The sequence below is a fragment of the Bos taurus genome, chromosome 29 (assembly GCF_002263795.3).
Source record: "Bos taurus isolate L1 Dominette 01449 registration number 42190680 breed Hereford chromosome 29, ARS-UCD2.0, whole genome shotgun sequence".
NCBI classification, from domain to species: Eukaryota; Metazoa; Chordata; class Mammalia; order Artiodactyla; family Bovidae; genus Bos; species Bos taurus.
Genome location: NC_037356.1, coordinates 9841507 through 9867214, shown reverse-complemented (window position 1 = coordinate 9867214; position 25708 = coordinate 9841507). Strand labels below are relative to the sequence as shown.

The window sequence follows — 25708 nt, the reverse complement described above, 5'->3', positions numbered from 1 at the left end:
TGTCAGTTATAAATAAATACTTCATCTATCAAATTAGTCAATAAGTTTCCCCTTATTTTTAAGACAATCCAGGACTGATAAGGGTATAGTGAAATATGTACTCTTTTACTGTGATCAAAGTCAATTGATGGCATGTATTGCGAACTTAAGACATCTTTATGCCTTTTGAATTAATGATTGTCCTTCTGGGGACTTCTTTGTTTCGGAAGAAATAGTCTGAAAGAAAAAGTTTTATTCAAAGTATGGTTCATAACAACTGAAAGTTGGAGACCTAAATGTCCAAAAAAGAGAAAATGTTAAGAAAATTATGATATCCTCATATATAATAAAATATTATGTAGACATTAAACATTAGCATGTTTATAGGTAATTTAATGGCATGGAAATGCTTGTGTTTGAAAGATAATTGAAAAAAGCAAGATTTAAAAAAGTTAAAATTTAGAATGATCTGAATGATGTGAAAACTTAAGCAGAGAGCAAAGAGCTAGCTATTCCTGTGATCACTATTTCTGGTGGTCAGACTTAAACTGTCAAGTCATGATGATAAGGAAAAAGTCTGGGGTGTTACTTATGGATGGATGGATTTTATAATGCTTCAGATTTCATGTAGAGCAGAATAGATCTGAAAGAAGAGTCTGAGATTTTACTTCTGGTCTCAGAGATCAAGCTCTCTTGTCCCCAATCCCGACTCTGATGTTTATGTAGAGAAAACAAGAAAGCAAGGCTGAGGACTGGGGAAATCTCCTGAACTAAAATTTTAGCAACAACTCAGATTGTAGGATATTTAGGGTTTATGAAAGTGGGTTCCAAGATTTTTAAAAACATAAACATATTTTAAATTTCCCTCTCACACAGCTTCTTCGCTGTTCCTTAAATTTCAAGCTTCACACACTGAAATAAAACTTGTAAGACTGAAGGAACTGATGCTAAGGAACATTAATAAATTAGACACAGCACTCTTCTCAGAGGACTTGCAGTTCAGTAATAATGACTTTTGATTCCTCTCTGCCATGATTGTTTTCTTTATTCTACCTTTTTTCCCACCTACCTGTGATCCTGAAGGTGTTCAGTATATTCCCTTCCAAGGGAGGTCCAAGTCACAAACCTTGGCCAACATTCTCCCTAGTGGTATCCAACAAGTACCCCCCCCCCAACCTGCCTTTAAGTTTTTAAATATCTCTTTTGTCTAAGCTACTATTAACCTATTAACATTTACAGAGTTCTTCTATACACCCTACATGAAAGTGAAAGTGTTAGTTGCTCAGTCATGTCCAACTCTTTGTGACCCTATGGACTATAGCCCGCCAGGCTCCTCTGTCCATGGAATCCTCCAGGCAAGAATACTGGAGTGGGTTGCATTTACTTTTCTAGGTGATCTTCCCCACCCAAGTATTGAACCCAGGTCTCCTGCATTGCAGGCAGATTCTTTTTCATCTGAGCCACTGGGGAAGCCCTATATACCCTATGTAATAGTAGGCATTTGTACATCTTTCTTCATATAATTCTAACAATATTCTGAAAGATAGGCATTTTGATCCACATTTCATAGTTGGCAGAGAACAAAGAAACTAAGACACAGAGAGGTTAAGCAAGTTGTCCCAAGTCACTCAGAGAGTAATAGAGACAGAATTCACATCCAGATCTTTTTGATACCAAAGCCCATCGTCTTTAGTTCATCATTCATTCAGTTGTTTAATCATTCATTCATTCATACATTCAATTCATATGCTGAGAAACTGTTATATCCGAGGTTTGCAGTCCTGGCCCTTAAGATGACTATAGTAAAATGGTAGAGACAAATAATAGAAAAATGGCTATTAGGTGTTATCACTGCTAACAGAATCATGGATAAGTTAGACATACTACTCTTCTCAAAGAATAAAAACAGGGGTGCAGTGATCTGAAGTCTGATCCCACATCCTGACTGAAGTGCTGAATGTGGAGAGTGAGAGTCTTCTTTTTTAAGGCTGAAGGAGAGGCAGTTCTTTCGGAACAAGTCAGCCAAAGAAGTGGAAGGAATGTGTGTGACTGGATCACATAGGTGGGAGCATTTGTTTTGTAAAACAAACTAGGGAAATTAGTGAATGAGTCTAGGAGGGGGTGGAGATGGGTGAGCAATCCCAAAATCAGAATGGGAAGAAGAGTACAGGAGAAGGCAAATGTTGAGGGACTTTTAAACCTAGATGGTGAGTATGGATGAGAGATATGCAAAGAAGTCCATGTAACTTCCCTAGAAGTGAGCCTAGGCTAACTGTAATCCTGCTTTGATGGATGCCAAGGCCATGTGACCAGGTTATACAGTTCCCAGGATCCTTACCACCTATTTAGAAGCTGCAGCAGTCACGGAGGGTATAGAAACGTTGGCTTCTCTGGGAAAAGCCAGCAGTGACTTTTCAAAATATTACTTCATTTTTAAAAGAATGGAATTTGGAAGTATTTTCACCAGAAGGGGATACAAATTGCAGTGGCTACCTAGCTCTTGATTTTTTCAGTGCCTGTCTATATAACACCCCATTCTTCTGAAAATGGATCACTTCTCCCTGGCCATAGGGTGGGCACATAACTCAGGTAGGACCAATCATAAGAGCTTACCCTATCCGTTCCTGGCCACTCTGAGTGGTGCAGCAGGTGAGGACATGACCCAAGCTCAGCCAGCTTCTCCCAAAGTTCTCTCAAGCTGAACCTAGGAAAGAGGAGTGCTTTAGCTGAGAGTTTGTGACGTTGGAGCTGTCTTTGGTGCTATTTCCTACTCCCAAGGAAGTCAGGGGATTCCCTGGTGGCTCAGTGGTAAAAGCAACCACCTGCAATGCAGGAGACCGTCAACAATGCAGGAGATGCGGGTTTGATCCCTGGGTTGGAAAGATCCCCTGGAGAAGGAAAATTGCAACGCACTCTAATACTGTCGCCTGGGAAATCCCATGGACAGAGGAGCCCGGTGGGCTACAGTCACGGGGTTGCAAGAGTCAGACATTACTTAGGGATTGATCCACCACCACCAAGGAAGAAAGAGACGGTATTGGAGTTCCTGGGAACTCATGTTTCACCCATGAGTCCCTAAAGTCATATATACTAACAAAGTGTCATACATTAACCTAGTGTATTTAGGTTTATTTCTGATTGGGTTTCTGAAAAAAAGGAAACGAGCCCTAAAACATGCAGTCCAAAGAAACACCTCTAATTTAAGAAAATGAAAATTTTCAGCAGGAACTTTGCCAAAAAATCCCACTGAATCAAAAGTCTGCCAACCTGAGTTCACTAAAGAATTCAGGTGGCCCACACTTTATAATGCATGAAAATCCCATTTAGACTTTGTCTTACAGCCAGGTGAGATTAAAGATTTATATTTATTTTTTCAGAAAAAAAAAAAGTGACACGACATCTCCCTGGACGTCCTGAGGCAGTTGGAAGTTCTTTGGGTAGATGCAAGGATGGTGCTGTTGTCCACTCTGGTGTTTTGCAAATTTGGGGCTGGGGGAGGCAGGCAGTCCTAGCCCTGGATGGGGAGATACTAGAAGCGATCTCATTAGTGCTTCTGAGATGGCTAGATGCTAGCAGATGGTTGAGAAGGTAACTGGAAAAAAAAAAGAAAAAGGGCTGAGAAAGTAGCTTGTAGTATGAAGTGACAGGGGCTGAAACAGGGTCTGTACGTCGGCTATGGTTGCAGGCCAACCTCGGAGGTGTGTGTCTGGTCACCTGGTCTTGCCCTTGGCTGCAGTCAGAACAGGAAGAGGAAATACAACTAGACAAACAACCTCCTAAAAGACCTCGAAAGACAGTGGGACAAGGCTGTTGTTCTAGGTTAGTTGCTTTTACTGGCCAGTGGGTCAAAGGTTCTAGCATTTGTTTGGGGGAAGAGGCAAGCACTGGAGCTGTTTTCAATGACATTTGTTAGATACTTGTTTTAAGATCTCACTGTCTTGTCACCATCTAAGCTTCCCCTGCCTGCGTGCTTAGTTGTTCAGTCACGTTCGACTCTTTTTGACCTCATGGGCTGCAGGCTCCTCTGTGATTTTTCAGGCAAGAATATTGGAGTGGGTCGCCATTTACCCCTCCAGGGGATCTTCCAGACCCAGGGATTAAACTCATCTCCTGTGTCTCCTGCATTGCAAGCAGATTCTTTACCCGCTGAGCCATCATCAGCTTGTTTTGGGAATGACGAGCTAGTGGAGTTCTAACAGGGAATGATGATTCGTGTATTAAATGACCCAACAATGTCTTTGTGGAAAACTTTAAGAATAAATGACAACTTACCTTCAAAGCTTTCAGCTACTTCTACAAAATAAAAATTCTAATCTTAATAACATAGCTGAAGCTTCCAGTTTAGAGAAAATCTTGCCCAGAGTTGCAGCAAAGACTTTGGAGAAATATTATCCCAGAAGTTCTTTAGCCTGGCTTGTGAATTTAGATTCTAGAATTCCTTCTTTAAAAGAAGTTTTTTAAAATTTTTATTTATTTATGTTTGGCTGTGTGGGGTCTTCACTGCTGCATGAGGCTTTCTCTAGTTGTGATGAGTGTGGGCCACTCTCTATTGCAGGGTGCAGGCTTCTCATTTCAGTGGCTTCTCTTGTAAGGAGCATGGCTCTAAGGTGCATGGGCTCAGTAGTTGTGGCACACACGCTTAGTTGCCTCGTGGCATGTGGCATCTTCCCAGACCAGGGATCGAACCTGTGTCCCCTGCATTGGCAGGCAGACTCTTAAGCACTAGACCACTAGGGAAGTCCTGGACTTTAAGATCCCTAACATAAAGTATTTCATTTAAAATAAGAAGTCAGATTACTTTGACAATACCATTAAATCATATAATAATTTATTCTAAGGGTTTTTACAAAATACTTTATGAAAATTATACATACATAGGAAAGGACAGTATAATTTAACAATTTACATTCTAATTAAAACTTTGTCGCAAATCATGTTTGTGACCACTCTCATGCTGCTTCATATAGTAGAGTTGTAAGAAAAACAGAATCTTATATATGCAAAGGTTTTGTTCTTCATTTTATATATGGGTACCCTATGATAAAATACAGGCTTGAAACTTAGGAGAAAATTAAGCCAAAAACTTAATTTCACCTATGGCCAGTGGGTGGCACCAAAGCACATAAGACTTTAAACACTGGGAAAAGGGAACACTTCTCAAAGCAAAAATACATGCAGTAAATTCAGTCTCATTGCCCTAACATGGAATTCCATATTTCAGTAGAGACTACAGAGTGAATAGTTTTCTTATGAACAAATTCTTTATCTTCACGATATTCTAATCTTTTTTTTCCCCCCTGCTCATAGGAATATCTTTGAGTCACTCTTCAACAACCAACATTTTTTCAATTCCTGCAAGGGTTTTCAGTGATCAAGTGGGAGGCCTTCCTAACCCTTTTGTGGTTTGAAACACATGATAGCAAACTGGAAACTTTTTCTTATTAACAACATTTAATATTTTTTTGGCAGCTTTTTCTTTGAAGCAGCAGCAATGCTTTGATTTTCTTAGCTTTCTCAACCATCTTCTTTTAATGTTGCAGTCACAAATTAAGTTACACATTTTGTTATTTTTTTAGTTTTTTAGTCCTTGTAACCAAAGAAGCATGTGCAGGTTGACTTTAACATGCTATGTAGCATTTGTTCCAGGCAACAGATGGAAGGTGAGGATCTCTGCCTACAAGATCGGATTCCACCTGTCTGGTGGTTTTCAGTGGAGGAGCCCGTGGACTTTGGCTTCACTTGGAAATCTTGGCAATCAACAGCATTCGGAGAGGCAGGATTGCTTCGATCCAAGTGTTGGGAGACTTCACCATCTTTTCCCAGAGAGCCACTTCCTCTGAAGTAGAGTCCATCCAATCCACTTCAGTACCATAGCTTTTACCTGGACAAAAAAGGGGAAGCTTTGCATTTAGAAAGGAATAGTTCATTGGGAAAAACTGAGTCATTTCCTAATTATAATCACCAATGGAGACAGCTAGGGAGAGTTTTAACATCACCAGCAGGGCTGGGACTCAACAGAAGAAAAGATCTGTTTAATCATATGAGATGTCTGATAATGGAACTCTCCACAACTGGGATTATTCTCATTACTCTCAGTAATGACTTCTCTTCTTGACCATATAAAATGTAGATGAGAATCTGTCAGGTGTATAATGGAACAGTAGGGAGGATTCCAGCATTGGATTGAAAGCGACAGTAGGTGATCCCTAAGAAAGTGTAGTTATAGCTTTAGTGTCTAACACACTCAATTTTGAATCTTGGCTCTGCCACTTATTAGCTCTGTTTCTTAATTTCTTGGAACATCAGTGTCTCTGGGTATAACATTAGAAATAACTCATAGAACTTCTGTGAGGATCGAATGCAATAATGCAAATAAAGCACTCGGTACAGTGACCAGTGCTCCATAAATGTTAGCTGCTATTATTATGCAAAGCACACATTTAGCCATGAAGGGCCATAAACGGTTTTTCAGGAAAGGGTAGTGACGAAGGCTTTTCTGGTTTCCCCCACAATCACTTAAGCTCTGTGTGGACAAACACAGCATCCTGTTAGTCTTCATATCTCGAGTCCCTGGCACACAGCTTGACATTCCTTCACTCATTCATTTCACCACACTTAACAGAAATAGAGTCTCTGTTTTCATTAGGAAGAAGCAAACCAACCAACCTCTAGTGTCTCCAGAAGCATTAGACTCATGGAAAATTTAAAATGTAACACACGTTACCTGTTCCAAAGCCAATCCGAAGACCTCCCAAAAACTGGTTGGTTAATTTGTAATGGTCCCAGACAGTAAGCTCTACACAGGCTTCTGTCAGATCCTCAGGCCTGAACCCATCATAGACCATGGTGTGGTTGAAGACAGGGTTGGTGGTTTTCCCCACAGCTCTCGTCTTCTGGCGGCTTTTCCTGCTTGTGTCTGGAAGGATGGTACTACAAAAGGAAACATTACCGTGAGAGCATGTGAGTAAGACAACAAACGCTCGTGTTTTTAGTGTGCTTCAGCTACTGATGATTGGCAAGAGGAAATAGAAGAAAAAAGAACGTAGAGAGATGGTAATGGTGGGCATTCTGCTGGCAAGATTACGCACTAGAGTGGACCAGATTTGCTTTGAGGAAGTCCTGACTGTGCTACTTATTGGCTGTGTATTGTGGGAAATCGACTTAACTTCTCAGACGCTTGCTTCCTCATCTATGAAATGGGAATGGTGATGCCTACCTCATAAGGTTAATATTAGAATTACAGATTAAGCAAACAACTTAGTTCAGTACCTGCATTTAGCATTTACTATATAGCAACTGTTTGAGGATTCCTCTAAAATCTACTCCTGATTATCTGTGAGAGGCTAAGAAATTAGTCTTGTACAGAATTGAAAAAGAAAAGAAACCTCTCCAATTCCCTAGATTTGACTTTGGGAATAAATTATATTACATATTTGTGATTATTTACATATAATTTATGGTAATAATTGAAACTAATTTACCCTACCATGCCTCTTGTAAAGGCAAGAAGGGTTGGGCCTAGTCTTAGAATGGGAGATTGACCTGAGCTGAAAAGCTTACCAGTTGACATCTGTGAAGAATATGTATAGGGAAAATCCTAAATAATGTCATATAAACTTAAGTAGCAATAACTCATCTTCTGATAAAATCTACATAGATAAAATTAGTTAGAGAGAGTCAGGATAGCACAATAACATCTGTTTAGTCACTATTTTCTAGATGCCAGGCATTTACATTATAACTGAGAAAAAGGTTTGCAACTTAAAAACCCAAACTGTTTCAAGCTCTTATGAGCTAATTATTAGTGTGGATCTGTTTATCAAATAACTTCCAGATATTCACAGGCTGATGCAAAAGGCTTTTTTTGCAAATGGGCCACAATACAGATGTTCGACAAATGATACAAGGGGTGTGGTATCACCATTAGCCATTTCATAAACCCTTTGGTACTGAATATTGTCCTCACCAGCAGATGTACCTCCTGTTGTATGTATTCCCTATTAAACTAAATGGAGCCTTGCAGGGGGTTCATGTCAAAGATCCTTCTAGCTTGTGTCACCACTGTCTCAAGTTATTTCATTTATACTATGAATGATGAACTTCAGCATCACAGTTACAGAAAATTAAAACCAATTGGCAAAGGCCAGGCTATTTTGGAACTGAGGGAGGCAGAATTATCGATGCTGGTACCATTTAACAAAAGAATTTAGATGGCTGCCCCTTAGCAGTGGTAGATCGAGGCACTCCTTCACCCAGATGTGCACTTCTCCAGTTGTAGGAAGTTTTTTACCTATAACAGAAAAAGAGAGAGAAAATGAAATTCCACTGCCATTCCTCTCTTGGCAGTACTGCCTCCCAAGATGCCAATCTAAAAATGGTCTGGCACAGCGACGTGACTGAGTGCTTGCTGATATGATCATCAATGATTATATCTATTCTTAATTACATTTTTCATAGTCTGACTGTAGTGAGCTCAAGTAGCTCAATAAAATAAAAATAATTTATTGCAAGTACAGAATATTACATCATTGTTTCTGGGTCTTGCTTGGCTCAACAAGATCAATTATAGATATTAGGTATGTGAATCATCCATTTATAGTTATGTTCAAAACTACTCAGTGAGATGCATATACTTTTCAAATATTAATACCACTATCAATCAGTGCTCATAGGAAGCATTTAAACAAACCTGAGTATAAAGTAACCAAAACAGGTACTGGTTTAGGTATAGCCACTCTTGTTAAAAGTAGTTGTGCATTTTATAGGAGTATTGTATAGACACATGTAAGAGCCAATATTATAGAAGGGAATTGCTGAGAAATTGGCCTTAGTCTGAAGTTTCTATATAGGTTGGGTGCACATGGATGGAGGGAAAAAAGTGAAAGTGTTAATCTCTCAGTTGTGTCCAACTCTTTGCGACCCCATGTTTTTCTGGATGGGTGAACCCAATCTGTCAACCGATCAGTGTTTAATGAGCATCTAATATATGCTCAGCCCTGTGCTAGGAATGCTGTTGGATATACAAGGAATGCAAGAAATCTATGTGCTTGGGAAATGCGTACAGGTAAGCTAGAGACAGAAACTCAATAAAAGCAGTAAAATGTAATATAGAATGAAATGCCAAGTTATTACTGTGACATTCTAGAAGATGATGTGATCAGTGAGGGTAAATGCATTCAGGAAAAGCTTTACAGAGGAGATGGGATTTCATCTAAAGACTTGGATAGGTTTAGGGGAAGAGGAAGCTATTCCAGGGAGGAGAAACTATTATAGGAGCAAAAACTCACACAAGCTGGAGTCCATCACATGGGGGTCTCCTGCCCTTCCCCCAGCAAAAAGTAATCATGGGGAAAATGGGAAATGAGACTAGCAGAATTTCTATGTATGTTGACCATAAATGAGAGGATACAAATTATATAGAAAAGAATCTGTCTTTTAAAAAGATCCAGATGTAACCAGATGGCAGTTTGGGTGCCATGTGGCCTACAGATATGCTTTGCTTGTCCTCTCTTTTTTTTTTAAGCTGGATTGGAATGCCTTTCTCTGTTTAATCACTGCCCTCACTATCATTTCTGTCATACCACTACCTTTAAGAAACGTTTATTTCTATTTGTTTATCTATTTGGCTGTGCTGGGTCTTAGATGCAGTATTCAGGCTGGCTAGTTGTGCCATGCAAACTTTTAGTTGGTCACATGGGGTCTAGTTCCCTAAGCAGGGATTGAACCCTGGCCCCCTGTATCGGGAGCACAGAAGCTTAGCCACTGGACCACCACAGATGTCCCTCATATGAATTCTTAAGGAGAGTAACTTAGGGAACTGTGTGAGAAATGAGAGAAGGGTTAGCACTCATTTCCTGACAGTCTCTTGCTCCTTAACTGTGCTAGAGACCTGAGGCTCTAACATCAAAGATGCGATGTAGTAATTCTGAAGAAAAAACTTTCTACCCTAATGAGACCTTGAGAGTAGAGGACAAATGAGCTCTAATTTCTTAGGGGCTTAATATGGATTCTTTTCATTTCCACCTGTGGGGGGAAAAAATTACTCCAGTTTCCATTTATATCACAGCACTACACAGGAAAGGCCATTTACACTGTGTAGATACAAACTTTGGGGAGAGTGAGGCCGAAGTTAAAACAAGGGCTGCAAACTGGGCTGAGAAAAAAATGAGAATTCTTCTCAAAGAAACAGAAAAAATATAATGGTGGTTACCAGGAAGGGGATCCTGGAAGGAAGGGCAAGAGAAGAGTTGTGGTTTAATGGGTATAGAGTTTCAGACGTACAAGATGAAAAAGTCCAGAGACATGCTTCACAGCATTGTAAAGATGCTTAACACTGCTAATGGGCTTCCCAGGAGGTACAGTGGTAAAGAATCTACCTGTCAATGCAGGAGATGAGGGTTCAGTCCCTGGGTCAGGAAGATCCCCTGGAGGAGAAGATGACAACCCACCCAGTGTTCTTGCCTGGACAATCATGTGGACAGAGGAGTCTGGCAGAGTCCATGGGGTCGCAAAGACTCGAACACAACTGAGTAAGCACAGAACAACCACAACTAATCGCACACTTAAATATGGTTAAGAAAAATTTTATGTTATGTATTTTTTTTAATGTGTTTTGATCACAATTAAAAATAAAGAAAATGTTCTAGTTTTACAAGTGTGGATTGACTCATTTGGACCCTTACTAAGTTAGTAAGTTAATTTAGAGCTTCACCTTTGAAAATAAACATAAAAAACAACAACATAGAACTCAAAGAAATCTTTGGAGAGGGGAGGGCTAAAGTAAGGCCATAAATCTGGACAGAAAATCAGTACATACCAGGCACTGGCTCTGGGACATACTGGAGAGCCAACTTCATCTCACCTCTGTTTTCTGCTTCAAGGGGAACTGGTGCTGTCTGGCAAATGAAGGCATGTCATTGTGAGACACAAAACATTCACCCTGTTTGTTGGTGCTCTGTTACAGGGCCATATCTGCCTCATTTCTGAGCATAGGTATCATTCATGAGTGCCCTGGATTGAAATTTCCCTCCCCATCACAGATGGACTGTTGCTTTGATATCTGGGAAGGCTACACTGTGTATCCTGGAAAACTGCAGGGTACCCAGAACACATTTTAAGTCCTTCAGTTCAGAGAAATCAGAATGGGTTTCTTGGAGATGGGAAAGGTGTTCTGAAATGTTTAGATTTTTATAAAAATACATACATTTTTGTTAGTGATCCAGCCAGCACATAAAACAACTTATCTGTATTTTCTTTCTTTAAAGGAGTAGGAAGAGCTGGGGTATGGGTGGGGAACAAATTATACATTTTCATAGCTGCATTAACCTAATTATTTTAGACCAGATGAGGAGATGCCTGTAAGAATAACAAAAACTGAACAATCATTTTACAATGTAAAAGGTACAATGTATATTACAATGTACGCCCACGGCTGATTCAGGTCGACGTATGGCAAAAACCACCACAATATTGTAAAGTAATTAGCCTCCAATTAAAATAAATAAATTTTTTAAAATGTGTATTTATTATAGAACAGGTGGTTTTACTTTCAAATTCTAGTCTTTTAGACCCTTATTGCCAAAACAGGGCTATATGTCAGAAACATAACGGAAAAAAGCTAAAAATGAGATGCTTTTGACAACTTCTGAGAAATTCTTAACTAGCAAGTCTTGGGTAGACCTAGAAATAAGAGCTTCAGGTGACTTTGATGTGGTATTTTGGAACCATTCCTTTAGTAGAATGGCTTTACTGTATAGATACTTAAAAGTTTGTATAAATTGTATGTATCACACTTAACCGTCACATTGAGAACAAAAAAAAAACTAGATTAAACAAATCTATTTGAAGGTGCTGAAGAATTATTAAGATAGATAGGGTTCAAATGGATAAGCTGTTGTAGCCTGAAATTCTTTCTTTCCACTTCAAGGCATTAGTTGCATTTTGAGTAGTGCTAACTGAGAGTACAACAGACTTAGCAGAAAGAGGCTAAGAAGCTGAGCACAGCCTCTCACGGGGCTGGGAAGGCAAAATTTGGCCAGCTAAGGAGAGATGGTCTCAGAAAACACTCTAGATGGATAGTTTTCAAAGTATGGGCCCCAGGCCGGCAGTATCAGCAATGCCTGAGGATTTGTTAGAAATGCATATTTTGGGGCCAGGTTGGATACATGCTAAAATATGCAAACTACTACCTAGGTTTTCAGTTGGAGCCCATGAAAGACCACAGCCTAGAAATATGGGCAAAGAAAAATGAGATCAGACCACGTGAAAGCTTCTCGTCAGTTCGTTACCAGGCTAGATTGAGGCAGTGTGTCCTTTCTCTGTGTGTCAAATGCAAAAGTAAACCCTCTCAAATTATCCCTAGAATTTTTCACATGCAGTGTCCAGCGTGCAATAAAAAAAATGAACATGCATACCAGAACAAAGGGCCAAATGACTAAACAATAAAAATTAGATGAGACTCACAAATGTTTAAGATATAGGAGTTTTCAGATACATACTTTGAGTAACTTTGATTAATAAATTCATAAAGATACTGAGAAGATAAAGAATTGTAGCAGAGAAATAGAATCTTTAAAAAAGGGTCAAGTGAAAATATAAATCTGAAAGTATAATAACTGAGGACCCATAGATATCCATCTAGATATTAGACAGATACTAGATTAGACACAGCAGATAAGAAAATTATTGAACTAAAAGATAGGTTAGCAGAAACTAGCCAGCCCAAAGAATAGATAGGGGAAGAAACACTACAAAACATAGAAAGGAGCCTAAGAGATTTATTGGACAGAGTGAAAAGACATGATGATCCCAAACAATGGATAAGCATTCTGAATGAAAATGGAATCTTATAGCAGCTCTCTCCTGAACCCCAGGCCCCAAACCACCAAACCAAACAAAAAACTCCAAACTTACCTTCCGCTTTAGAGGGTACCACTTCAATTGTTTATTCTGTTTGTTGTCCCAGTCCCAAGTTTCCAAATCAAGTTCCACTTCCCCTAGAAAACTATTGCGCTTAAATGTATCTCGATGCCAAACAGACAGGTTCAGCTTCTGTGTCTTTAAGATTTGCTTGTTGATTTTATACTGCAGTTCAAAGAAGGAAATTAAAGGGGTAAATATTATTATTTCAGGCCAAAGTTATGACATAGAGGTGAAGATAAAGTCCTCTGTGTAGATCAGATTTTCTCATCTGTTAGGTTTCAAGTCTCAAAAATACTGCAAAGTCATCTTATTCTAAGTGTCTCGTTTCAAAGAGCTAAAATTCATCTTTCACAAAAGCTGATTTTTCTTTCCCTCTCTGGAAAAGCAAATCATGGCTCAAGTATCATAGTTGGTAATAGCTCTCTAAAAACAAAAGCCAGTTATTCAATTTTTACTGGATGTTTTTAGTTCTAACTAGATATAACAGGAATCCAATTCAGTCTAAAAATACAAATGAAGCTTAATCCAATGGTCTGTTTTCTACCTGAGGACAAGGTATTTTTTTTTAATAGACTAATTGTTAGAGCAGTTTGAGATTTGCACAAAATTGAAAAGAAAGTACAGAAGAGTTCCCATATTTCACCTGCTCCATATATATACAATCTCTCCAATCATTGATATTTGGCAAGGACAAAATATTTTTTAAGAAAAGATCGACCTGTTTTTTGCTTTTTGGGGGGCATCCTAACAGTTTTAATCTGAAATGTAGTCCATATAATTATGGAAGGGACATAGTCTTTCTAATCTAAAAATAATCTCTACTTGGCTTTATGATATACTACTTGAATGTCCATTTTGGTTGTAGTAGACTTGCTTTTCTCTGAGTTTACCATTTAAATGAGCTGGCTTTTCCTGAGTTCGTGGTTGAAGTAGATGACCTAGATATAGCAAGGATGCTGAGGTGTATCACAGTCAAACTGTAATTAAAAACTTGCTACAGAAAATCTACAGACAATTAACCCATGGATAACTGAGGGTTAATTTAATGCCGCTCTCTTTCTCAGAGGATAACCAAATACTTGGACAGAATTTTCAGAAAGAAAGAATGAATAATATTTCTCACATTTGTTGTTTTAAATAATCTGTTACCCCTGACTAAGGCAGCATGAGACAGTTTTCAGGAAGATAGAACATGGGCATTTGAGCAAGGTATATTCTCCACTCATCTATCGAGCCATCTCTCCTTCCAATAAACATTTATAAAGTACCTATCCCAGACACTGTACTAAGAGTCAGCATTTACTAAGTGTTTAGTGCATACTATACTATGGACTTCCCTATAGCTCAGATGGTAAAGAATCTGCCAGCAATGCAGGAGATCTGGGTTCGATCCCTGGGTTGGGAAGATCCCCTGGAGAAGGAAATGGCAACCCCCTCCAGTATCCTTGCCTGGAGAAAACCATGGACAGAGGAGCCTGGTGGGCTACAGTCCATGGGGTCACAAAGAGTCGGACATGACTAAGTGACTGACACCCACGAATGCATACTTATCACTTTACACGTATTAACTCTTTTAATGTTCACAACTACTGAGGTAGGTAGGCACTATTCTTTTTTTCTTATAAATTAATTTAAAAAACTTTTTGGCCACACCGTGCAGCAGGAAGGATCTTAGTTCCCCCACAAAGGATTGAACCTGTGGTCCCTGCAATGGAAGCTCAGATTCTTAACCACTGGACTGCTGGGGAAGTCCCAGATAGGTACTCTTCTTATCTCCCATTTGCAGATCTAAAGTGCAGAAGGGTTAAGTCATTTGCACACGGTATGCAGTTTATAAACCACCTAGAGTTGATCCCTGCTCTTGGGGAATTTACAATTAAACCAGCGGTTAAAGTGCTGAAAGTCAACACTGCCTATTGTGAAACAAAGAGACTGAGGCAGCAGACAGCAGGGAAACTTAGGAGTTAAGAGACAACCTCTCACAGAAAGAGGCATTTCAGGCTGTGGGAAGTAGTTATGGACAGCATGGGGAAGAACGTCCCAGTTTGAAGGAAGAGAAAGTCCCAGCAGAGTGAGAGAATGTAATTCCTCCGAAGAACAGAAAGGAATCAGGATAACCTGAAGAAAGTGGAAGGATGAGGCCAGAGCTCAGGTTCTCAAGGGAGGGGTGTGCATGTTAAGATGGGCGGGCTTGACTTTAAGGCTAATGGGAGTCCTCCAAGATTTTAAGCAGAGAAATAACACGATCAGAATTGGGCTTTTATAAGATTGTTTTGGCTGCAGTGCTCAACTTTATCATCGGTGTATCCAGTTTCCTTTATTTCCTTAAGCTTCATTTGCCTCATCTGTGAGATGAAGATAATAATAATCCCTGGCAGAGCATGGAGGGCGTGCATGAGACAAGGCATACAACAGTCATGGTGTATCATCTCATACAAAGCAGATTCTCAGAAAGTGGTTATTCATTTCCTTCTCTCTTGGGGACTGACTTCCTCTGCAGAGATATTACCCAAGATGACACGGCCTTTTAAATGCATAGGTCACCATTTGGGATTTTCCTAGATAGAGAGGTTGTAGGTACCCGCAGTATCTCGTTATACACAGGATTCAAAGTTTTCTTCACTACAAGTGTTTTCTTCTTGCCCATTTTGCCTTTGTCTGGTAATAGGTAAGTCTTTACGTATCTAAAAAGAGAATTGAACAGACAAGAAGGTCAGAGAAAATAAAAGTGACATGTCTACCTGTACTTTTAAAAATACATTAGAAATTGATAGGAATAATTATTTCATGACACTAGCGAAGGTCGGAGAAGGCAATGGCACCCCACTCCAGTACTCTTGCCTGGAAAATCCCATGGACGGAGGAGCCTGGTGGGCTACAGCCCATGGGGTCGCGAAGAGTCGGACACGACTGAGCGACTTCACTTTCCGTTTTCATTTTCATGTATTGGAGAAGGAAATGGCAACCCACTCCAGTGTTCTTGCCTGGAGAATCCCAGGGATGGGGGAGCCTGGTGGACTGCCATCTATGGGGTCACACAGAGTCGGACACAACTGACGCGACTTAGCAGCAGCAGGGAAAGTAGTATATAATAAATGCTCTCATCAGCACCTTTATACTTAAACTTTTAAGTGATTTCAGTGGAATGGATCATTTTAAATTGTTCTGAAGATTTTTAAGAGATAGTCCCTGAATTCCTTTTTTCCTTTGACCTTAACTAATGTAGGGCAGGGGGAAGACAACTGACCTCTAATGTGATGCTTAATTTCATTGGCTAGTGTCTTATTAAGAAAAGGCTTTGATGCTTGCAGAATTAAAAAAGACTGTCTTCTGAAAGAAAAATCTTGGTACATACCTAATCAGGCCATATTCAATGTAAAACAAAAAAAAAAAAAGGAAAAAGAAAAGCTATGGGACCCCGCAGCTTTTATAACAAAAACAAAGGGTTGGGCTTATGCTAGCAAAATTATTAAGAATCAGACTTCTGCATAGGGGTAAGGGGGGGACTGTCATTCAACTTTTATAACTGAACTGAAATGCCATTAAACCTGTGATTTCAAAAATGAATTGGTAATTCCCCCTAAAGTTCTGTAGAATATAACTTAAATGTGGAAACTACCTTATTCTAGAACCTTAACTATCTCTGCATCACTGAGCACTATAAAGTATGCCCAACTCGTCCCTCCTTTTAGAGAAAGTCTAAACGTGTGTGGAGACAGGGGGCTCAAGTCTCACCGTTTGTTATAAACAAACAGTGCTTATCTTCTCTATCCTTTGTTTCCTTAACTGTAAAAAAGAAGGAATCAGGACAAGATGACCTCAAAGGTTCCTTCCAACTTGAAATGCTTTGTGTTTCTCTGACATTCTTACAATTTAGTAAGTTTGGTGTATGAATCTATAAACAGCATTTTTCCCCAACTCTTTTTTTCTCCCCCACTCCGAATCCCGTTTTTTTCCCCCAAACATTCCTTTTTAACACAGTCACACACATACCTTCCCTTCAATTTCTTTCTTTCTTTCCCAATTTCTACAAGAGTAACTAAGAGAAAACAGTGTCTCCAAAATGTACTTACGGGTCCGAACGCTGTTTCTTAATATCCGCTGCTGCTAAGTCTTTGCACTGGGCCACAAAAACATGCAACTCCTTCAGTGAGTCCACGTAGTCGATGGCAAACTGGATGCTTCCTTTCACTTCCAGATTGCCAAAGTCTCCACTATAAACACTCATCACACTGCCGCTGACCTGAAAGCGCGGGAAAACACGTGGTGTCTGTGTCTGTCTCACTCTCGAATCCAGCGCAAGGATTACATGGGTGTAATCTTTGCTTGCCAGTATTTCTCTAGTTTGCATATAAAAGCAGCTAATTTAATGTGGCATTAAAAAAGCATACCAACACAGACAACCTGACATGATATACATGACATGATGACTGGTGGTTAACAAAAACTGCCTGTAAGAGACATGGATGAAAAGTATGAAATGCAAAGTTATTTAGATACTGACTCATTTCAAAACAGGGTGATTTTATAGTAGGGGGCACTCAGAGTCCCATTTTTAGGCATGCTTAGAATTTAAAATGTTAAATAAAGAGGATGTGAGAAGCCTCAGGGCACACAAATCACAGTGACACTTTGCTCTATCAAATTTCCAAGGCACTAAAAAGGAATTTTACTATGTTACCCATCCACTGCCTCTAAGAAAATGCTTACTGAGCCATACACTTTTAGAGGTCAGGAAGGGTAGAAAATGGATGATTGATGAAGGAAGTTTAAAACCTTCCCAAGGCCATACATTTGATTGTTATCAGCAGAAATTCAATTTAAATAGATTTTTTTTTAAAGAGTTTGAAAAAATGCAAGGCCAGTAAGAATTTAAGCACAGATTTATCATTCATTTAGCATATCTGATGAGATCTGTGCATGTATATACAGATCATAGATATTTGGATAAATGTATATGGATATATTTACATATATATATATATATATTTCTATAACATGCTACATGCACACACAAAACTATCTCACTTCTATATAAAGTCAAATTCTCCAAATCAAATCTGAGTAACTATACTCAGGGAGCTTCCTTTGGAAAATTCCATTCTGAATCCTTCCATGAGGCCAAGAATCACCTTTCCTTTTAATGTGAATCAGTACTTTTAGTCGTCAGAATAAATGACTTGCTAAAAGAGGTACAATTCTATACCTGCAAAGAGTACATCAAATCATGTCTGATAAAAGCAGACTTTGTAATAGTTACCCCATTCGCCGCCCAGAGAAGTTTAGTGGTTCATCTTGTTGATAATTTAGGTTTATTTTTGAAGTACTTAACATCCAAAACAAACCGTATTTGTTTATCTCGGATATGAATTGTCTTGTGATTAAAAAAAGAGAAGAAAAGAAGATGTAGCTAGCCAGAAGCTAATTGTGGGTTAGATAAAAAACAAACCTCTCACGCCCCTGGAATCTGAGAAATATAACAAAAGGCCATTTTACAGGAGCAGGAGCATGGCAGAGCAAGGTTGGCAGAAGCAGAGGGATATTAACACAAAGCCTTTGTTTACATACAGAAGACAAGGACGTCATGCCAGAGTTGCTGCTAAGATTGGTTAAAGAGCTTGGGCTCTTCTTGTGTCTGCTGAGCTGGTAACTGCCTTCTGATGCTGTATCTGTCTCTCTGTCATCACTCTACAAAACATCATATAATACAAAATTCAAATTCAGAAAGAGTCAAGATCAAGATCTTAGTTTAGATAAAGATAATAGCTTGGTATCCCACTCATGTATGACATTTTCCAAGGTCAAAAGACAGCAGTGCTAACTGCCAAGGAATAGGATTCAAGATGGGGTGGGTGGTCTACCCAGGATCTCACTTAAGCAGGAGAGCAGTGTTTAGCTACTGAAACAGCAAAGTGATTTTTTTTTTCACCAGCAGGGTGGCCCCCAGGTGCTACAGAAGATAGCATATTGTGAGCTTTCTTGGCTTTCTCTTAATATTATACATTTATATTGCTTGGCAAACTTTTTTGCTACATATGAGAAATTATCTTTACCTAGACAATAAAAGGTCTAATATTTACCCCTAAATCATAAAATGTCATGCCTAATTCCTCTCGGTAACATAGGCATAACTTCCCTAAAAATCAAATCTTTTACTTGAGACACTATTAAACTAGGGAAAACAATTCTAATCTGATCTGTGTTTCAAGTTTTTCATATATGCATGTATGTGTATACACACACACACATATGTGAACTGAACAGATATGTAATTTTAAACCACCTCTTAGGTATTCCTATAGAGTTACTGTGCTTATCTTTTTTGTTGCTACAGGGAGGTATATTGGATTATACATTCTACCCACATTGTATTTTAACAATTTTTTTAAAATGGCAGTAAGGTATTTATTTTAAATATGTCCCTGGAAATATTTACCTGGGTCAAGAAAGAAAAAGTGGTGATAATAAATTTTATTATATTTAGATCTATAGTTTATTAGATGGTAGCTTTAAGGATCTGTGAGTCAGAAGGAGCTCCTTTTGGGGTTAGAGAGTTTATGGAGCAGTTCAGTGGCTCCTGGGGTTAGGGAAACACCTTTACAAAGGAGTGGTTAGTTCATGCCAACATATTCCAGGGCCATGCAATTACATGTCAATGTAACAGATGCCAATCCTAATGCAGATTAAGAAAGGAGTTAAAAAAAATAATGATTTATGTGGATAAGAAAAGAATCCTTCCTCAAGGATGAAAAAATCCACACCTTTTTAATGTTTCTATTATCACACTCCCTCCCCACATGCTTAGAGACCATTTCCCTCTATCACAGCCATAATACATTCTACCTGGTACCTCAGATCATTAGTGATTATTGGACGGACAGGACCTTGTATTGATGACTTGTAACACTGATTTTCACAACGTTGGCACTCAACAAATGTGACTGATGGTAAGCCTCAAAGGGACAGTGGGTGAAGAAGCAAAGTCTGACTTTATCCCACTTTCTTTAACATTCAGTCCAACCCCAAATACTTTGAAAGGTTAAAACAATACAGCTTAATTTGGCATCTCTGATCCACAAACTATTTGGACTATCTTTTGCATGGAGCAATGAGGCAGCAGGTTAAAACTGAAGGAAGGAGAAAAAAAAATCAGCAACTGGTATCATTTGCCTCTCAGATTATGAGATGTTTTATTCATATGACCAGCCAAGACCAAAGCACATCTACAAAGGTATAACGCCACAGGAACCCCATGAGGTACCTATGCTGGCTTCTAGCTCATGAGCTTGTTTCAAAGAATGAGTGCTTCTCCAAAGCAACTATAATGTGGGCTCTTAAGCACATGCAGGGGTTGAATATTTTCTGGTACAGTTCATGGAAGGCTCAAGTGTAGACAGAAGGGTTCCCTGGAGGTTGGGGAGGAGGGATGTAATTTGTATGTTTTCAGAGCTTTCCTTACATTCCATCTACTAAGAGAAAGGATGAAGCTTCTATTTCATCATGAAAAATCAGACCAAAACTGCAAACAGCAACAGCAAGCATTAAGGTACTACGTGTCAGCACTGCGCTGCATGTTTTCCCGGCATTATCTCACTGACTCCTTACAGTCTAATGAGTTAGGTACTAGGAAAGTGCTTAGGGAAGTTAAGGAAATTGTTCACAACCACATAGCAAATCAGCAGCATAACTAGGGGTGGGAGTGTCTAACATCAAACCTCAGACTCCTAATTACCTGATTGCAAAACATGGAATCTTAGTTAAGTCAAAGAACCTGAGTTAAAATCCTAGCTCTACTTTTTAGTAGCTGTTGAATTTGGGGAAAGGCTCTGTGAGGCTCTTTCTCCTTGTATAAAATGGAAAAATTTGTACCTATCACATTTTGTTAGTAAGAGTTAAAGATATCAGAGTGCCTGGTACTCACTATGAATTAAATGAATAACAGATAATAGTCATGTTCTTATTTGAAACGGAAGGGATAGTAGTTAATAGCATGAAGGTCAGATCTGGACTCCACTCCTGGGTTCAGCCCCTTTCTAGCTGAGTGAGGTTGCCTGATCTCTCCTAATCTCAGTTTGCTCATCTGTAACATCTGGGGATAGTGATGGTGCCCACCTTCCAGGGTTACTGGAGGATTAAATGAGATAATGTATATAAAGTGCCTACACCTGGTTGATATCCTTAAAGTTTTCCATGTCATTGATACTCTGTAATTTTAACATACGCTTTCAAGCTAGTCATGCTATCTAGACTAAACTTTCACAAATGAACTGTACTCTAAAGTACAGAGAAGTTCATGCCAACATTTTTCTGCCTGAATTCCTTATTTTGAAACAAAAGTCACATTCCCTGTATGCAATCTGGCTTCACCACCAAAAAGTTACTGTATGAGTCAAATGAGATATGCCTTGCCTTGTTCCAGGACCAAAAACACTATGTCTATTGACAGGGGAGGCAAAGGTCACCCCTGCGGCCTCTTAGGTCTCCGCTATTAGGCTTAATGCAAACACACCAACCTTGGCATAGCAAATCCACTTATTTGGTTCCATTTTTCGGAAGGTACAAAAGACAAACTTGCCTCATCTTGGAGAAATGCTGGAACAGACTTGCTCATCCTTTTGAGTTTGTCAGGGTGGGAAAACTGATTATCAGGCTGTGAAGACACTGTGGAAACTAAACAGCAGCATTTCCATTCAAAATTATCCTCACAATTGTCAGACAAACATAAGGCATACGTTGAAAACACACTTTTCCATCTATGAACAGAGACGTTTTTGTAAAATGGTTAAAGGCACAGTAGTTCACATGCACAGGACCGTAGGGTAAGCAACATGCAATCTTCATAAATTATAGAGAGAGAACTAGCAAGGAGTTGAACCAAACAGAAAACGGAACTTAAAAACCACTAGGTTTTATTGGACCAGAGAACTGGATTTGAATTATACTGAAATATACCACTAAGATGAATTGGTTTTAATTTACATTTTTTCACAGTAGATCTTTGAACCACAAGATCTGTACTTTATTGGTTCATCTCCTTGAGATATATTTTTTAACATGCTGCAGGCTGAAAAACTATTTCATTGAATAGCAAGGATCTTTGTACACAACTCAATCATAAAAGTGTCCTGGCTATTGATGTCTAAAAGGAGGTTGGATTCCTTGGTGATTGTTGGGATTACTGTAAGAGTATTTCTCCCTCAGAATCATAAGAGACTACGGTTTCAAAATTAATTATTTTCTGAAAATAAAAATTATTTAGCTATCTGTCAATCCAGATAACTTTCAACAGTGATATCCAAAGGCCATGTATGAATGACTCAGGTTAAGATACTCTAAGAATTTAATATGAAAATGTAGCACATGGTTTCTTTTTGATACAGTAAGTATATATGTGGAAGTCACAACAAGATGATGAATTCTCTTCCTAATATGTTTAACTCTAGTTAGAAAACTTTTCTTCTTCTTAGTCTAAGAATGGGAGAAGGCAATGGCACCCCACTCCAGTACTCTTGCCTGGAAAATCCCATGGACGGAGGAGCCTGGTAGGCTGCAGTCCATGGGGTCGCTAAGAGTCGGACACGACTGAGCAACTTCACTTTCACTTTTCACTTTCCTATTAAATCTGTATTTCAGGGTAATCAAATATTTGACTCGGAGAAGGAAATGGCAACTCACTCCAGTGTTCTTGCCTGGAGAATCCCAGGGACGGGGGAGCCTGGTGCGCTGCCGTCTATGGGGTCACACAGAGTCGGACACAACTGAAGCAACTTAGCAGTAGCAGCATCAGCAGTCTAAGAATGACAATGTCTAAGCTTTTCTTATGGTGAATCAGAGCTTTTGTATTGAATGACTTAATATTTTTCAAGGCACTCAGAACAGTGCTATATGTGTTACATATATTAGGCTCTATATATGTCTTTGCTAAACAAGTAAATATCTGATAGGAAATCTTTAAATTATCTTTTCCATGTGACATAAATATACTGGTTTGACTTTCTCATTGCAGAGATACGAGGAAAACAGATAAATAAAGATCAAATTATTTGTCTACATATAACTCAAAAGGCTCAAGTTTAGCCCTAAATATTAGGTACACTTATCATTAGTTAAAAGAAATCTAATAAAGGAAAATGGAAACTTGAACTATTAAATATTTGCTTATCACATAATAGCTCTCACCTAGTTTTAGGCTCACAAATGCATCAAAATATATTTATGTTGTCTTACAAGATGATAACCTGCTTTAATTACTTCCCATGGTGCGTATTTGAGTGACTTATACTGAACAGTATAAGATCAGGTCCTACAAGGGCAAAGGATAGCCCAATGAGTATGCAAAACTTTCTTATAACATTGCTCCGTATTATTTTCAAAGTATATATTTACTACTCAAATGTAGTCAGTTTAGTAATACGTTTACTGGGCTTTAGTTATTTGTGTTTTGACCATGCATTTCATTTTGTTTTATGGTAAGAACACACTCTTCACTAAAGAAAAGGAATAACCCCAGCCCAGGCATTAAAAGTCATCTTGGAAAATACCACAAAAAAAGGGAAATTAACTTATCTAGAATTTAGCACTGATTAGCCTCTTTGCCTTGACCAAAAACTCAGCTAATTAGGAGGTCACAAATGAAGACACAGATATATAGGCACACATCATCCATGTCTATGCTTTGTTTTCACTCCTCAGGCTAAATGTTGAATAAAACATACAAAGATAAACTAAGATGCCCAAACTTAAGTATCCAGTTGCCGGTTCAACAGCAACTGGAAAAGCCTCTTTACCCGACACCCCTGAGAGACAGAAGTCTGGTTGTCTCTGCGGCAGCCAGACAGAGAACACACACCAATGGCTGAAGCCTGGACGGCCTTATTTCCTAGGTCATGTGCCAAGGCTCAGCGCCTTCATCTCTGGCAGGAGAACCTCATGAGCAGAGTTTCAGATTTCAGATGAGAAGTCACTGTTTTCAAGCATCAGCACTTTTCCTCTATCTAATGGCTCCTTCCTTTGGCAACGCTTCTCTTTAAGAACCATTAGCACATCCAATGACTGTTGGGAAACTTATTAAAAATCCTATGGGCTGGTAGGTGTATCTTCATCACTCCAACGCCTAGGATTTTGAAACCACCTCTGAAAAGGGATGCCAAGAAGACACACAAACATACCTGCATTCTTTGCTAGTCCCCACAAACCCCTTTTTAATGCACTATTTGTACTCAAGACAATAGTCACAGTTAAGAACAACAGTCTTAAGAGTGAACAGAAAACAGTGAATAACCGTTATCTTTCCCTGGTGGTGGATACTAATTAGTTGATGCATATGAGCTACCATAACTATACATACATTTTTCTTTTTTAAAATGGAAACATAGTTGACATACAGTATTATATTAGTTTCAGGTGTGCTACCTAGTAATTGGACATTTGCATACATTATGAAATGATTACCATAACGCTAGTAACTATTTGTCCCCAATGTTATTACAATATTATTGACCATATTCCTTACACTGTATATTACATTCCCATGATTTATTTTTTATGTTAATCCCCTGCACATTTTCACCCCATCATGACCCCCAACAAACACCCATTTGTTCTCTGTATCTTTGAGTCTGCACGTTGTTTTTCATTTTTTAAGATTCCACATATACATGAGATCACATTTATGTCTTTCTCTGACTTATTTCACTTAGCATAAAGCCCTCTAGATCCATCCATGTTGCCATGTGCATTCACTACTTAAGATTCAGAGGTTCACTTGCCTTATATATTGAACTATACTATTTTAGTTTTGAACCTCAGAGCTTAAACCCTGGGCATTAAAAAAATTGCTTCCAGAGATAATGTAGACAGGCATACACAGCCATACTACATACTAATTGTCAAAGTACAGTCTTTTCCTAGGTCCAAATACATTATAAATTGTTTGCTGTCTATAGTGTTTTTTAGAGGCCATAAGAGATCCAGTACTCCAGACCATACTGCCAAGTGATATCATTTTAAGTAAAGACTCAAAGAGCAGGGAGACTGGCAAAAGCATAATAGTATTCAGCAATAATGTGTGTATATATAACGTATACATATATATATATATAATTTTAAAAATATATAACTATCCCTCAGTAGAATCATGAATTAACACAGAGTAGTAAAATACTTTTAATAAATAAAACCCTTGTCAGAATGAAATAGTTTTGTAAGCTGTAAGAATTTAGTACAATAATAAATGCTGCATTATTAATGGGGTTAGTTATTTCAGTACATTTAACACCATGTAAAGTGGCAACATTTAGTCATTTGTGAGAAAGATCCTGCTACTCACTTCCTGGAATGCATTCATTTGTGTCTGGTTCCTGATCTGCTTTTTGATCTACTCAGAAGAGCAACATTGAGAATAAATACCATTTTAACAGAAAGATTAAAGAGACATGAAAGTAACGCTCAAATGTCAGTTTCACAACTAAGACTGCAGAATACATCTGACAGGTTTTCAGCCTGCTTTCATCCATTCCCCAATGCAATTCTTCCTTAGCCTCTTTGAGGTCTCCTGTTCAACTAAAAATCCAACATCCAGCATACACGTTCAGTGTCTTTCCTTACTCATTAAGCCATGGCATGGAAAACAAAAGGAGCACTGGGCTAGGAGTGAAGCTGAGGTTCCCATCCTCACCCTCTCACTGACTGACTAGCTACAAAAGCTCAGACAGATCACCTCCTTTCTCTGAGCTTTTCTCATCTGTAAAATGAAGATAAAAATCGCTGCCCCACCTACTTCAGTGAAATGGTTATCAACATAAAAGAC

General features: G+C 38.8%; 1 protein-coding gene across 12 annotated transcripts in view; it reads right to left on the bottom strand.

Moving 5' to 3' along the window:
• Positions 1-4785: 4785 nt before the first annotated feature.
• SYTL2 (synaptotagmin like 2) overlaps positions 4786-25708 on the bottom strand; it is a 120683-nt gene continuing 99760 nt past the window's right edge. For 5 of the 12 annotated variants that reach the window (XM_059883024.1, XM_059883025.1, XM_059883023.1 and 2 more), the window contains 10 exons: positions 25229-25276; positions 21476-21570; positions 18469-18588; positions 16974-17143; positions 15482-15584; positions 12892-13062; positions 10796-10874; positions 8170-8269; positions 6704-6909; positions 4786-5860 (listed from right to left, as the gene is read on the bottom strand). In XM_059883024.1, coding sequence (XP_059739007.1) covers positions 5715-5860; positions 6704-6909; positions 8170-8269; positions 10796-10874; positions 12892-13062; positions 15482-15584; positions 16974-17143; positions 18469-18588; positions 21476-21570; positions 25229-25276 — 1238 coding nt within the window. In that variant the 3' untranslated portion in view covers positions 4786-5714. The remainder of the gene's footprint in view (positions 5861-6703; positions 6910-8169; positions 8270-10795; positions 10875-12891; positions 13063-15481; positions 15585-16973; positions 17144-18468; positions 18589-21475; positions 21571-25228; positions 25277-25708) is intronic. The other 7 variants (XM_059883027.1, XM_010820814.4, XM_005226685.5 and 4 more) reach the window with 4 other exon arrangements.